This window comes from Notechis scutatus, chromosome 9, assembly GCF_049901735.1.
Source record: "Notechis scutatus isolate UNSWTSFEM ecotype Mainland chromosome 9, rNotScu1.2, whole genome shotgun sequence".
Lineage (NCBI taxonomy): Eukaryota > Metazoa > Chordata > Lepidosauria > Squamata > Elapidae > Notechis > Notechis scutatus.
In genome coordinates, this window is record NC_142017.1 from 6,182,292 (window position 1) to 6,198,436 (window position 16,145).

General features: G+C 41.4%; 1 protein-coding gene across 2 annotated transcripts in view; it reads left to right on the forward strand.

The window, feature by feature from the left end:
* The window catches only part of ZNF423 (zinc finger protein 423), a 250,919-nt gene that overhangs the window by 43 nt on the left and 234,731 nt on the right, over positions 1 to 16,145 (forward strand). For both annotated transcript variants that reach the window (XM_026675896.2, XM_087971476.1), the window contains exon 1: positions 1 to 138. This exon is cut by the window's left edge. In XM_026675896.2, coding sequence (XP_026531681.1) covers positions 99 to 138 — 40 coding nt within the window. In that variant the 5' untranslated portion in view covers positions 1 to 98. The remainder of the gene's footprint in view (positions 139 to 16,145) is intronic.

Genomic DNA, 16,145 nt, shown 5'->3' on the forward strand with positions numbered 1-16,145 from the left:
GAGAAAGAAGAGCGAGAGGAGAAGAAAGAAGAGGAGGAAGAAGAGAGAGAGAGGGAAAAAAGAAGAAGAGAGGAAGCGCCCTAAGAGCCGGAGTGGAAATGTCCCGCAGGAAGCAAGCCAAGCCGCGCTCGGTGAAGGGTAAGTCGGTTGCTCCGCGCGCGACTGAGTCGGCTCCGAGCCGGGACTCCGGCTTCGGGAAGCGGAGGAGCCCGTAAGCGTCAGCCTCCCCCCCCGCCTCTGCCTCGTGACCAAGCGGAGGTTGGGGGCCACCACCGTGGTGGGGACGCCGAGCTTGGCACCGCTTCCTCCAGCCTCTTTCCCCCTCCTCCCCGCTTCCCTCCGTCTATTTTTCTGGGTCTGCTGCTCGGGGGGCCGGCGGCGGGAATTCCAGCGAAAGGGAGTAAAGGGCTGGCCCGGTTGCTTTCCAGGCCAGGCGTGACCCGTGGCTCCAGTCCCCAGACCTTAAAGCCGCCCCCTGGCTCGGAAGGATCCGGTGCCACCCAGCGCTGGCCGGGGTGGTTTTGGACCGCGGCTCCTCTAGACCAGCATCGTCTTGCCAGCGTGGATGCTAGCAAGGGATTGTGGGAGATGGGGCCGAACATCTGGAGGGATCCAGGTTGCCTGCACCAGCTGTGAATCCTAGGGAGCGCGCTTGGGAACAGGGGTGGCTGGGAAAACTTCCAAGGGACCTGGAGGTTGACTGGTTTCAGCATCTCCTGGGTTGGGGGCGGAGAGGGAGGGGCTCCCCCAGCAAGTAGAAAATCGCCAATAAATAAATAAAGCAAGCATGCAGGGTTTTGATGCAAAGTCCTCCCTGAAGAGGCGTTTGGTTGACCTGTCTTGCTGCTGCTGCTCATCATCAAAAAGCTTTGCCTTCTGATATCGGGAAAAAAAGTGTGTGTGTGTTAAGCCTCTGCCCCAAATACTTATCACCTTATAGATTTCAGACGTGGGCTGGACAAGGTGTGGAATCCTCCTTCCCTTCCCCAGATTTATGGTGAAATTGGAGGGTTTGCTCGCTGGCAAACCGGGTTGCAAGGAACAAGCCTCTTGCTTCCTGTTGCAAACTTTCAAGGGGTTGTTTTAAAATAGTAACTGGAGGATACTGAACTTCTGATAGGAATAAGCCTATCTTACTCCTGGAGTAATTCCGTTGGTCTCCACAAAGCTCTCCAGGGGGGCCTGTTCCTGTGGCTCCTAGCCAGGTTGGTTACCTTTTGTGTGTTGGAATGGAGCGGCAGACACCCAGCCTTAAGGACCTGTTGTAAAACAGGTTTCAATCCAAACTATTCAGGAATGCTGGAGAAATACTGGAGAAAGACTTGGAGGATGGGGGTAGATTTTTAAGTTGGAGATGCAGTTTCAACAATGCCAGTTTGGTCTAATAAGTCGAGAGTGTATTCTGACTTAGCACCCAGTTGCTGTAACTCCCTAGGTTCCAGAGAAAAACCATTGAGAGAGTGAGAGATGGGAGTTATGGGATGTTTCCTGCCTGGTATTATGGAGGAGGACTTCCATCCATTTGCTCATGTGGAAAGGATGTCCATATTTGTAGTTCAGCCTTGAACTGTGGGGTGCTTGTTGCTCTCTGAGCTTGGTGGTTTCCTGGCAGATGTTTTTCTTTACCAAACCAGGTAACACCATCCCAGCTTTGATGCTTGCAAGAAAGCCATCAAGGAGCACCAAAGATCCCGCAGAATATGGAGATACTTCCACTGGTTGATCTTGGAAGTTCTCTAGTGTTTCCTGGCTCTTGTGAATTGGTTCCAAGAATGCCATTCGTCAAGGATTTTTGATATGGACGCCCTGGGATCTCATCCCACCTGGATTCCTCAACAGATCTCTGAAGCAGGTTGATGGGGCCTCCTTTCTGGTTCTCCATCCTAATTTTCCCAGATGTGGAAACCAAATCCGTCTGCTTTCCCAAATCCATGCCTCTCAGAGTTTTTCCTCTGTGGAATTTACTCCGGGGGTTGTGTGTTCCCTCTCCTCTCACCCCTAAAGGAAAATTACATCCTCTTTAACAAAAGTAGCTTTATAGTAAATTGCAGACCAAGCAAACCCCATCGCTCTCTAGGGCAGCCTGGGGACAGTCTGTTGGCAGCTAATGGCAAACGGTTTCGATGTAGCCAGGAGAATAAGATTATTATTCTCCAACTCTTTTTTTTCTTCTTCTTCTTCTTAAAATTGCTACCACCAGAAAAGGATTTTTAAAGTCCCCTCTGGGAGCAGGTTAATTTGATTTTGTTCTTACGAGAATGCAACTTAAACCCCCCCATTTCCCTGTTCTGGAATCTGTCCATTTCTTCATCCCCTCTTTTTTCATACTTTTTCTTAGTGGAGAATTAAAAAGAATTGCTCCTCAACTTTTTCTTAAAGATTATTAAGTGGGTTTCAGCTGAACAGTCTTCTAAAAAATGGGAGTATTGTGTTTGCATTTGGGAAGTAGGTTCCTTTATATGATGTAGTCTGTTTGGGAGGCTTACCTTCTTGTTCCATCAATAATAAAGGTTCTTGTCCTGTATTTTCCCCTATCATCCATTTTAAAGACTTGGGCTTCTTTAGCAAAGTAGCAGTGTGTGTGTGTGTCTGTGTGTGTCTGTGTGTGTGTGTCTCCTATTTAATAGAGTAAAAAGCATAACAAATGTGGCTAATTTGGGTGTTTTCCACCACCCTTTGCAAGTGTATTTGTATGGCCAGTGTCTTAGACCCTTTTTCTTCCCATGTTCAAAGAAGGTGGGATTTGTGACTCAACTTCTGGATATCTGCTGTCCTTTGTTACATTTTTAATTTTATTCCCCCTCCCCCCAACTAAAAGGTGAAAAGTTTATGGAATAATAATTTTTTAAAAAAACAGATGGACAAGGGAAAAGAAATAGAATGGGTGGCAAGCTGAAAATGAATGTCCATGACCCACATTTCTTCATTTTCCTTATTCCCTTAACAGTTTTTTTTGGGTGGGTGGGGGGAGGACAGGAGAGCTGTCTGCTAAATGCATAGGATTGTAGTCCTAAGGGATCAAATAACTGGACCAAACTGTGAAAAATTAAGATGTGAGGAGCATGAGATCATTTTATTACAAGTCTTGTTATTTGCACCAGCCTAAGAGTTACTTTGCAAAGACAGATGTTTTTGTATTGCATAACTAAACTAGCAACAGAGCTACACTCCTAGGAAGCTTTAGCAACATAGGAACAAAGTAGAATTAGGTTTGGCTATTTACCAGGTTACCTGACATCTCTCTGCGGCTAATGATTTGAAGGTATTTCAAGAGGGTTGATATCCAATCCCAAGAACACTTGTGTTAACAGATCTAGATGGTGGATTGTAGTATAATGACTGCTCATTGGCTCATAGCTCTCCATCCCAAGCAACCCAGCCCCAATTCCAGTTTAGTTCCAGAGTTTAAATCCAGACATAAAAGAGCTGCTATTGAATATTGCTCAACAACTTAAGCTGAAACTGTAACATAGCTGAATGTCTTATCCGTGACATGGAACCTGTGTTCAGTGGTGCAAATGAATTTGGCCTCCAGGTTTGTTACTTTTACATTCCTAAAGTTTGCAACTGAGTAGAATAGAATAGAATAACAGAGTTGGAAAGGACCTTGGAGGTCTTCTAGTCCAACCCCCTGCTTAGGCAGGAAACTTTATAGCATTTCAGGTAACAAATGGTTATCCAATCTCTTCTTAAAAATTCCCAGTGTTGGAGCATTTACGACTTCTGGAGGCAAGTTGTTCCACTGATTAATTGTTCTAATTATCAAGAAATTTCTTCTAGGTTGCTTCTCCATTGTTTCTTGTCCTGCCTTCAGGTGCTTTGGAGAATAGCTTGACTCTCTCTTCTTTGTGGCAAACCCTGAGATATTGGAACACTGCTATCATGTCTCCCCTGGTCCTTCTCTTCATTAAAGTTAGACATATCCAATTCCAGCAACCAAGTGATGTTTAGGACTGGGAAGGTGATCCTATTGAGTTCAGAATAAAGGTTAAAAAAAATCTCATGAATACTTTAGCATCGAAGTAGATTTAATACCAAGAGAAGATAATATTTGTAGCTCGGAGTTGAACTGTAGGGTCCTTGGTGCTCTTGACCTTGGTGGTTTTCTTGCAGATGTTTCCTTACCCAGCTAGGTAACATCATCAATGCATAAGTGCACAGGTATATATAGAGTTGGAACTTGGTACTATGTACATTGAGCTGGAATAAGATTCACTGAACTTTGTATGTCTTCATGTTTGAGATAATAGATTTGTATTTTGCAGTGCATGAGGCAGAAAGCAGAAATATCAGAGAGTAAATCTTGTTGGACCTGAATAAATAAACATAGGCAATGTTGCCCTTGCTCTAATGTGTCATAAAATTATATTTTAAGTGGACTTTTTTGGGAAGGTGGGAGAAATAGTTTACATGGTTTATATTCTGCCCAGAGCCATCGAGAATGGGTTGGCATACAAATATAATAACAATTATAATAATTAAACATGCTTCTGTGTGTGTAACTTCTGTTTTTATTGTTGCAGAATAGCTTTGTTACATTTTTAAAAGTTGCAAAGAAAATCTATATTTGGAAGATGGAAGTGCGTAATGCGTGGAAACTGAAGTACAGTTGTAACAAAATATCCTGTTAAAGGTTTCCTTTCTCTCCTCTTCTTTTTATCTACTACACAATCATTTTCCAAAGTTTGTTCATGGACAAAGAACAAAACAAGCCTACAAAATGAACATCATTTTCCAGGTGGTTCATACGGTGACTTTATGGATTGCATCCCTCCAGTTAGTGGCTTGCTGACCACAATAGCATAACTATTCGTAAACTTTTTCTCATTTTATTTGTTAACGGGGGAAAAATGTAACAAGCTATTAAAAATCAAGGGGAATGGTTTTTTTCCTGGAAAAACTAAGAAAACAACAACAACTTTGCAACTTCATTTGAATTGTAGGAGTTGTAATTGTAGGAATAGGAATAGAATAGAATGCAGGAATAGAACAGAGTAGAATAGAGTAGAGTAGAGTAGAGTAGAGAAGAGAAGAGAACACCCAGGATTGAGTTTTGATCATTATTTTGCAATTGAAGTTCACAGTGGTATCGGACCCTCTTCCAGCGAAGGTCAATTGTTGGATGATCTGAAGATCTTCTCTGGAGGACCCAAGCATCTTTGCCACAGGCAACTCACTAAATTTGATCTTGAAATGTGATTGGAGAAAAACAATGAAAGTGCCGGTTCTGTTTTCATGAAATGATAGGATAGGACAAGAATGGAATGGAGTAGAGTAGAGTAGAGTAGAGTAGAGTAACGTAGAGTAGGATTAAGAATAGGAATGGAGTGGAGTGTGATGGGATGGGATAGGTAAGAATAAGAATAGAACGAAACAGAACAGAATAAAATAAGAACAGAATATGAATAGAGTAGGATGGGATGGGATGAAATGGAATGGAATATATTGGCGAAGGGTGATTGGACACAGAAGGAATTTGGGTCTGGTGCATAAGCTCTTGGTATGCATACAAACAACAAAGTGATAAATCATAGAATCATACATCATAAGGTACCAACAACAAGTGATAAATCATAATAGCAGAAGATAGCAGGAAAGATGAGAAGGTGACAAGGATAAGAACTATACAGCCTACCACATGGGCATATATCTTTGGGTGGACGTCAGTGCTGTAGGAGTTAGGAATTTTGCAGTGTGATGGCTTGAGGGGAAAAACGGTCCCTGGGTAATTGTATTGGCATGCAATGCCCTATAGCATCCTGAGCGGAGAAGTTGAAACAGTTTATGTCCAGGATATGAGGGCTTTCAGTCGTCTTTCTGGGTTGTACAGTATACAGTATACAGATCGTCCATGGCAGGCAGGCAGGGTAAGAAAAGAAATCTTCAGAGCTTGTTTATTTTATTTTTTTCAGGTGATGTTGAAACTTGGCAGCTGGCAGTCTAATTTGCTTTCCACAGTCTACGTTTCCATGGAAATAATTGAGATGCAATAAATAAGGAGATTTAAGGTCACAGGTACTCTGACCTAAGACAGGGAGAAAATAACTTTAAATTACAATCGTTGCTCCAGATGCACACCTCTATCAATTTTATAGCTTGGGTATCAGTATAAGAGGGAATTTCCTCATTTCTTTCTGAGTTTTTTCTTCCTGTCTGTTATAAAGAACATAGTTAATGTTAAAAGCAAAGCTTACCTGTGTCAAGGGAAACAGCAAAGAGGCTAAGAGAAGAAATTTAAAAATGCTGAGGTAATTCTCTTTAAAAAAAAAAAAAATTGTGTGAAATGATTTCCATTGCCCAGTTGATATTGTCCATTAACTGTTTGCAACTAGGATCACATTTTCTTCCGATATACTCATTCAGGCCGACAGACGCACTAATTATAGTATCCGTATCCTTTCACTTTAATTGATAATTGTGGAAATATTTCCTTAAAAGTTTTGAAATTGAATGGAATAGGTTGACTTACATTAACACTGTGTAATTTGTGTGTTTGTTTGTTAAAATTATACCCCAACTTTTTTCTAGTTCAGGCTGGTATTTTTAGAATACTTTCCTCCCTACATAAGGCTGATATGTTTTGTCAATGTATTAATATGTATTTCTTTTGAAAAAAGATGGTTTCCCCCCATTAATTTTTTACTTGCAAAAGTATATTCAACCTTGGTCACCATCATTTAATAATTATGCAGAGATATAGTATAGCTATCAGCATAACTATTAGATTATGTAATAGTTCGCCCCCCAACTTTAAAAAAAAAAAGGAATTTGGATAGCTAGCCACAGTGTGATGAATTGTTGATGAGGCTAACAATTGTCTTCGAAACCAACACCAAAAGTTTAAGTGTCTTGAAGGAAGGTGTAATTAAAATCAGTTGCAATTTTGGATCCAACTATTTGTTGGATGAATTGAGACCTCAAAATGTCTCTCTACAGAGTCTTCACTGGGAAAAAAAAACATTTTGGAGTTTGTATTATCTTCCCAATTTTATGTTGTAGGCCATTGATATTATTCCTAATGGCTTTCTTCCAAATTCATATCCTTGATTGCTTGAGGCTGTTGCAGCTTACTTAAATATGAAAGTCAATTAAAACCATTTTATTGAATGTTGCTTGTGATTTCCCCCCACCACCAAAACATCGAAATACTTCCATATGTAGAGTTGGAGAGAAATCAAATAGAGTAAATTGGTTTTAAATCCAAGATATATTTTTACATATTTATCCAGGTTGCAGTAGTGTTTAGTGTGGATGAAGTAACACATTGGGAACCCAACTATTTTACAGAGAAAGAAAGAAAGAGAGAGAAAGAAAAAAGGAAAGAAGGAAAGGGAAGAGAACAGAAGCAGAAAGAAAGTGAAGAAAGGAAAGAAAGGAAAGGAAGAGAAGGAGAGGGAAGAGAACAAAAGAGGAGAAAGAAGAAAAGGAAGGAAGGAAGGAAGGGAAAGGATAAAGCTCAGAAAGAAAAAAAAACCAAGCAGAGTTGCCTTTAGCTTCTGATAACTGTCGACCTGCTTCAATAAACACAAAGTAATCACCGTAATAATGATGATGCTCAAAAACGTCATCCGTTGTTGCTCTTTTCCAATTAACGGATTGCTTGGAACGATTGCGCGTAAAGAAAACAGTGTTTGGTTTCTCGCTTTGGGGCCGAGCTTGATTTTTTTTTTTTTAAACGTCTTCTGGAAAGAGTTTCTTTTTGTCTTGATTGATGTCAAGTATGAAAGCATGATCGTAATATCCTTTTGAAAGCTATTCTATTGTCAGCTCTAACTGACAGCAGGAGGCCCTCCTAGTGGTATAGATTAGCTCTGTAGAAATACTGACATTTTCTTTGTTATACTGCTGTTGTTCGGCTCGCAAAGTCAATTATACAATGTTGAAACACAGTGGCTGAGTTGACGCTGGAAGTAACAGTGTCTTTTATCTTTCTTCTTCTTCTTCTTCTTCTTCTTCTTCTTCTTCTTCTTCTTCTTCTTCTTCTTCTTCTTCTTCTTCTTCTTCTTCTTCTTCTTCTTCTTCTTCTTCTTCTTCTTCTTCTTCTTCTTCTTCTTCTTCTTCTTCTTCTTCTTCTTCTTCTTCTTCTTCTTCTTCTTCTTCTTCTTTATATATTCTTCTTGTTTTCCTACCCCAGCTGGCTATCCTCTTAGCAATTGAGGGTTAAGAAGATTGAAGCTAATAGAAAAATGATCCTCTTTCTGCCTGCTTTTATATATATCTGTATTTCTTCAATGAAGATCCAGCAATCTCCCCCACTTTTAAAGATGGGCAGCACATTAAATATCCTGGGTATCGTGACTGCAGGGGACTGAAATGACAACCCTCTTGTTTCTGAATATCATAGATTAAAAATCTGCAATTGGAGAATAATGGGCCACACAGGTTTCATTCTGGATGCAATAGGAGCAGCGGTGAGGGGCTTTTCTATGCCGGCTGACCATTGACAGCATGGTTCACAAGCTAGGTAAGAAATTCCAGATTTGTAGGTTCCATTGTCTTATTTTTGCTACCAGCCAGAGTTGTGAGAAGTTTTCCTTTGGGGTTTTTACAGAGGAGAGTGAGAAAGAGAGAGTCTGTAGCTTCCTAGCTTAATAACTGGATTTGTGTATGGCATGCTTTTAATTTCCCTGTACCCCAGATAATTCCTCTTGTGGTGCACATCACAGAAATATGTAGGGGTAAAGGAAGGGAATTTGCATGGGTAAATTAGTGACGTGGGCATAGATTTATCAATCAAACCATATACAATTCAAGATGTTTATTTTTCCCCCCCTTCCTTGCTGAGAAAGAGAGAGGAAAAAAGATCTTGTAACGAATTGCTAGCAGAAGATTTCCTTTTCTTTTTTTCCTAATCTTGCTTCTGTTCTAAAAAAATAATAATGTGTGTAATAACGGTAGCAGCGAAAGCATCCGTCACCATCAAATTGCCTTAAATAACAAGTATCTGGTGGAACAATCCGCTCATTGGGAACGTTAATTGTGGGATTTCTAAATTACTATTCTAAGCTAATAGACAAAAAAAAAAAAAAAAAAAAGATTCCACAGTTCCCAGTAATTTGTCAGGATTTATTTTGTTTCTCTTCAATAATTGGAAATTAATGTCTTGAAGTGAAAACAGATGTTCGCGCCACATTTCAGTTGGGTAGAGGCAAAAAGAAGAAGAAGAAAAAAAACAACGAAGATGGCTTTGTATACACATCTTCCTGGTTTGTAACAAGAGTTGATGTGAGGCTAATGAAGCTTTTGGTCTCACCCGACTGATGGATAGAATATAAACTTAATTAACCTATAAGTAAAATGAATAATCTCAGGGGAACATAAATTGCATCGTTTTATTGTGCGTGCGGTAATTCTTGTTTCGTTTATATAATTAAAAAAAGGCCCTCCGTTTGAAAATGGCTTTTATTTGCCAAATATGGGGAGGGGGAGGAAATCACACGGGGCTAAGATTTCATGTTCCTTGTTTGCTCTGGGCACTGTTGTGTCATCCATTCAACCACTACAATGGGTTACATCTGCTTGATTGGCTTAACATGAACCTAGCGATGATAGCTTCTTCAGCAACCACATTTTTATGTTAAACCATCATATAGTGTGCGAGCCCAATCTTTGCATGGTGTTGCCTCAACAAGACTCAATGCTGACACAAGACTCAACTGGCTAATGTAGACTTAACCTGGTTTGTCAAACCTGCCTGTTTGATGTTGGTAGAAGAGCGTTAGCTTTTTCTGGTTCGGTTGGTTGACCCTGTTGTCTTGAAAACATGTTGGATTTGAACTCCCACAATTACTACCAACCTGCCTCCCATTGAGGACCTGTATGCAGCATAAGACAAAAAGAGGGCTGTGAAAATATTTACAGACTTCTCACATTCTGGACATAAATTGTTTCAACTCCTACCCTCAAAATGACGCTATAGAGCACTGCACATCAGAATTAGACACAAGGACAGTTTTTCCCCGAACGCCATCACTCTTCAAAACAAATAATTCCCTCAACACTGTCCAACTATTTACTAAGTCTTCATTACTATTACTATTAATCCTTCCTTTCACCCATCTCCTCCCACTTATGACTTTATGACTGTTGCTTCTATCCTAACGATTTGTATTGACTGTTTCCTAGTATGGTTTGATTGCTTATTGTACCCTATGCCTATTATTAAGTGTCGTGCCTTATGATTCTTGACTCTTGATGAATGTACACTGAGAGCATTTGCACCAAGACAAATTCCTTGTGTGTCCAATAAAACACCTGGCCAATAAAGAATTCCATTCCATTCCATTCTATTCCCAGTTAGCACCTCTCTTGGCTTAAGAGTGGATTAAGGGGAAGGTAGACCGGTGACAAATTAATCATTATGAAATGATGGGTCCTTCCTTCCTTCCTTCCTTCCTTCCTTCCTTCCTTCCTTCCTTCCTTCCTTCCTTCCTTCCTTCCTTCCTTCCTTCCTTCCTTCCTTCCTTCCTTCCTTCCTTCCCACTACCTACCTTTTCTTCCTTTTTTCCTGGAAATTCACACAACATAGCAGTTCAAGAACTTTGATTCCAAAGTATTTGTCATTGGATAACATCATGTGCAACCTCAGCTATTGTGGTGTGCAAATCATGGCTTATAGCTTAATACATCGTGTGAACCCAGTCAATGGTGGCTTGCTCGTTTAACTAACCATTTGGGCTACATTTAGCAAACTGTAGGTGATTGCAGCCTGTGAATCCAGCTGAGCTTTTTTGGGGGGGTGCAGTTTGCTTAGAAAATCGAGTGTTGCACCTAAACAGTGCAACAATTGAATAGTGCATGAGTCTTCTTAAGTGCTTTCAAATAATTGTATATGATGTGTTAAGATATTTCTCCCCATCTGCCAGATGATTGTTCTACCTCAACGTGTAAAGTCCCTTAAAAAAGAAAAAGAAAGTAATTGAAATTTTGTCTTTTGTTACCTGGGCATGAATTATTTTTGAAATGTTGTTGTTATTCATCCTGCTGTGAGGTTTATCTCTTCTGTGGATCCTAATTAAATAAAACATACTGTTGTTCTCCAACTCCGTATCGAACTGAATTTCCTGCCTTCCTCCTTCCAGACGGCTTTTAAATTGGGGTCTCCCTCTTTCTTCCCAGGGGGTGGAGAGGATCCTGCTAACCTTTTGTGTTTAGATTTTTTACTTTCACAGGGCTTGGTTGAGATTGGCGATAGCTGAAATGGCAATTCTCTTCTTGATTAGTTCCTTAAGAAACTTCCTGGTGGATTTTGAGGGCAGCCCCATGTAGATCATGCTGCAGTAGTCAAGTGGTGACGAAGGCACGAGTCCTTGCAGTGAGGTCTTTTCACTCCAAGTATGACCACAAGGCCAAAGGCCTCCATGGCCACCTTCTCACCTACTTCTCAACAGCAACCATGAGTTTAGGGCCTGCTCCCACAGGGAGGCTACATTCCCACCCACCCAGAGTCATCACTGAGGCTGAACGACAACTTTGATAGACAGCAACCCCCACATCTCAGTAGGGTTCAATTTCAGCCTATTCCATCTTTCTCCCATGACAGGATGTTGTTATTACAGCACAACCTGGGGTCTTGATATACAGCCGGGTGATTGGCTGGGAGCCATATTTCACTTAGAAGCTTCAAGGCTGCCACATTTAGTGCGTGGGAATTTGGGAGGGGAGATTTCATAGAGAGGTGGAAGATTAGACTCAACAACATTCTTTCTCAAAGAGTCAAGGACATGTTGCCCTGCACCTGGAGAGGAGTGTCTTCAGTTGGGACGATGCTTGATTGGACCATGTGATGGGCTGTTGGGTGTAGGGGATGGATTTTTGATTTTGTTTTGGGAAGGGAATACCTGGAACTCTCAGATTCAGGTTTTCCCAGACGTGCCAATATGACAACTTTAATAAAAATGGAACTTTGAGAAAATGCTTGTCTCAGAGTTTATTGGTTTGAGGTTGTTGTTGGAATGCTGACATTGGAATATTGATGATACCACAAGCGATCATGTAGTAACATAGTTAACCATAGTTGAAAGATCATAGATTTTTGACAGTTGCTTCCTTCAAAGTTCCAGATCCTAGTTTATCTTTTGTGAGATCTGATTAATATATTTTTTTTCCTTTCGTTTCTAGGCTGCATCAAAGAGACTTTAATGGGTACCAATTTCCTTGGCTCTCTTATCTTATTCAAAATGAAATCCTTTTAAGTTATGGACATGAAACTAAATTGTGCCTTTAAAGAAACATTTACTCCTTAAGTTACTCTGTGATACATGCTGGCATCAGTTGTGTTAATATAGCCTGGTTTTAATTTATTTAGATATTTATTAAAAATTAAGAGGTGAGGGTGGAGATAAAATCCTGACACGGAGTATTTTTGTGCAGTGGCTCAGTGGCTAAGATGCTGAGCTTGTCGATCAGAAAGGTCAGCAGTTCGGCGGTTCGAATCCCCAGCACTACGTCATGGAGTGAGCTCCTGTTCCTTGTCCCAGCTTCTGCCAACCTAGCAGTTTGAAAGCATGTACAAAATGCAAGTAGAAAAATAGGGACCATTTTGGTGGGAAGGTAAAAGCGTTACGTGAGCCTTTGGCATTTAGTCATGCCAGCCACAGGACTACGGAGACGTCTTCGGACTGCGCTGGCTTTTCGGCTTTGTAACGGACATAAAAGCTAGAGCTGGAAACAACTAGAACGTATGTGCGAGGGGAGCCTTTACCTTAACACGTTTACTGCAATTGCACCAAGCAGGTTCATATTGGATGTTTCGGTAGAATGGTGATTTGTTGTGATGTCTATCAGGATAATGTTAGTGTCTTTTGAGTTCAAGATATGAAATTAGTAGCAGGCATTAATAAAAAAAGATTGCAAAAAGATTCGGAAGATGGAGAATGATTGATCCCTCCTCTCCACTCAATGAAATTGACTCCGATCCGACATACTACAGATCAGACTGTTGTTAATCATTTCAGTTGTTAATTTAGCAACATGGTTGTTAAGTCAATCTGGCTTCTCTACATCGACTTTACTTGTCGGAAGTTCTCAAAAGCTGAACGTCCTGTACAACCTTCCTGGACTCCTCTCTCTTTTTACAGTTGCCACGGATGGGCACCCAGGGATCTTGCAATTTGGAGGCTGAACTACAAACAAAGACTCAACTTTATGGGTGTAGTTAACCTTTAAAATCCTATATCTCTGGCTAGTAAAAATCCAGGGGGTGAAAAAAAAAAAGCAGAGCGAATTCTGATGTACTTGTCTAACCAGCCCAGAGCCACTTTTCACTCTTGCTCAAGAGGATTTCCATCAGAGAGAATATAGGCAGTCCCCAACTTTACTTCACAGTTTATAACAGCACTGGAAAAAAGTGACACGACTGTTTTTCACACTTATGACCAGGGGTGGTATTCAGCAGGTTCTGACCAGTTCTGGAGAACCGGTAGTGGAAATTTTGAGTAGTTCGGAGAACCGGCAAATGCCATCTCTGACTGGCCGTGCCCCCATCTATTCTCTGCCTTCCGAGTCCCAGTGGATCGGCTGGGTCTTCTTTGGTTGCCCTGCACAGGAGAATGGAGCTGAAAAGCAGGTTAGTGAGGTGGGGAGGAAATGGGATTTTACAATATCCTTCCCTTGTCACGTCCACCAAGCCACACCTACAGAACTGTTAGTAATTTTTTGGGGGGGATCCTACCACTGCTCATGACCATGGCAGTATCCACACGGTTGCATGATCAAAACTCAAAGTCAATGGGGAAGCTAGATTCACTTAACAACCAGGTTAGTAACTTAACAATGGCAGTTATTCACTTAACAACGGTGAAGAAACATCATGGAAGGGGGGGCAAAACTCGCTTAACTGCCATGATTAACCACAGTCTAATCTGTGGTTTGTCGGATCGGAGTCTGTTCCGTTGAGTGAACAGGAGAGATCAATCATTCTCTGTTTTCCAAAATATTTTTCCCCGCATTCAGCTGAAGACTCCTTTTCAATTAAACGGGTAGACTTGCCTTCCCGAATGCAATTTTCATTTGCCTTAATTTGCCTACTTTAAATGTTTTGCTTGATTAAATGCTTTCCATTGCTTTCTATTCAAACGAGCGACGTGGCCGCTTTCAGAAAGAAAGGGAAAACATGCATTTAATGTTTATTTTTATATGCATTTTAGCGGCTGCCTGCGTAATAATTTCTCGAGGGTTGGAATCTGCATTATCTTTTCTTTTTTTAAAAAAAAGGAACTAAATAAGAGCTTGCTTTTTATGAATTTATATCGAATTGCTCACGTTCGGTGTGGTTGTACGTTTTAAGTTGGCTCCGGGATGCAAAATGACTGTTGTTGTTGTTGTTGTTTGTGTGTGCATGTGTTAATTTTCCCACTTAGAATCTGTTATGCACAACGGCAGAATCCAATTCTGAGAACTGACTTTCTACAGTGCAATTCAGGGTATGAATTAATTTTAGCATTATGTATGCCTGCATTTTCTCATTAATAGTGGTTTCTGCCTTGCTTTGAAAATGTAAAGCATATATAAATGCTTATTATTGCTATGTTGTTCTTTCCCCGAGAAGAGCACCCTGGGGAGAGAGCTATGATTTCCATTTTTTATTCCAGTTCCAAAAGGCAGCAAAAGTTTGTTTCTTGACATGTGTTTTTCCCATTTGCAACTATCCATTTGCAATTATCTAGGTTTTTTTTTCCTTTGTATGAATTAATTATAGGCATTGTGCTCACGTTTGCTACTTTGTTCTCCGCCTCTTATGCATACGCGGTTCTCTAGGACCGTGATGGCGAATCCAGGGGTGAGATTCTACCAGTTCGCACCTATTCGCTAGAACCGGTTGTTAACCTTCTCAGTAGTTCAGAGAACCGGTTGTTAGAAGAAATTACTGGACTAATCCTGTCAGGAAGGCAGGAAGGAAACATTCTGGTGTTGCTTACAGAAACTGCCTCTCTTTTAACCCTTATTACATTCTTGGCGGGACTAGACTTCCTGTCTCTGGAACTTCTCTGGAGTTTTTTCCCCCTCCTTTGCTTGTGTGGAGTGACCATTCAAAGTTACAATGGCACTGAAAAAAGTGACTTATGATCATTTTTCACACTTACGACTTTTGCAGCATCCCCACAGTCACGAGAAGCCAGGCGAGGAGATGTGTGCCTCTGCCTTGGGAGGCTGAAAAATGGGCCTTCCAGAAATACCAGACCTCTCCCAGTTGAGCTCCGTCCCTTTTGCTTCTCCTGGTTCGCCTCTCCTCTCCTCTCCTCTTCCTTCTGTCCTTTTCTCTCCTCTCCTCTTCCTTCTGTCCTCTTCTTTTCTCCTCTCCTCTCCTCTTCCTTCTGTTCTCTTCCTTCTCCTCTCCTCTTTTCTTTTCTTTTCTTTTCTTTTCTTTTCTTTTCTTTTCTTTTCTTTTCTTCTCTCCTCTTCCTTCTTCTCTTCTCTTCCTTCTCCTCTCCTCTTTTCTTTTCTTTTCTTTTCTTTTCTTTTCTTTTCTTCTCTTCTCTTCTCTCTCTTCTCTCTCTTCTCTTCTCTTCTCTTCTCTTCTCTTCTCTTCTCTCTCTCTCTCTCTCTCTCTCCTCTCCTCTTCTCTCTCTCCTCTCCTCTCCTCTCCTCTCCTCTCCTCTCCTCTCCTCATCCTACTGCCATCTCATCAATCCTTCTTCCTTGGTCCTGGAGGGATTCACCCCTGCCAGGCCTGCCAGAAGAGACAGCCTGGGGAAGGGGGCAGGCAGATGGCTTTCTTCCAAAAGCAAAGTCTTTTCTGTTCTGGGTTTATTCCCCACTGAGATGGTAACAACAACGGCCCAGGAAATTGGGCAGATGGTCATCTGGCTATGCCGAGGACAATTGTCCTGGCTGTCTCCTTCTCCAGCTAGCGAAGTCATCTTCCATTGTGGTTGCCCCGTTGCTCTCGTCTTTTCCCTCTGACCTGTTTTCCGACTTCCAACTTGCTTGCGGCTGCTCACAAGTCCTTTGATTTTTAGTTTTTTTTTTAAGGCCTTACCATCTGCTGAGGTAACACCTAGCAGGCCAGGCGGGTGATGCCAGCACTTCCCTCGCTGTTTTAAAATGAACTGGCAGGGTTGCTGTGGCTGCCCCCCCCCCGCTGGATGCCTTTGTGCCAGTTTCCAAATTATGCCGAGGCCCCGACGGAGAGTTTGGGAAGGTGA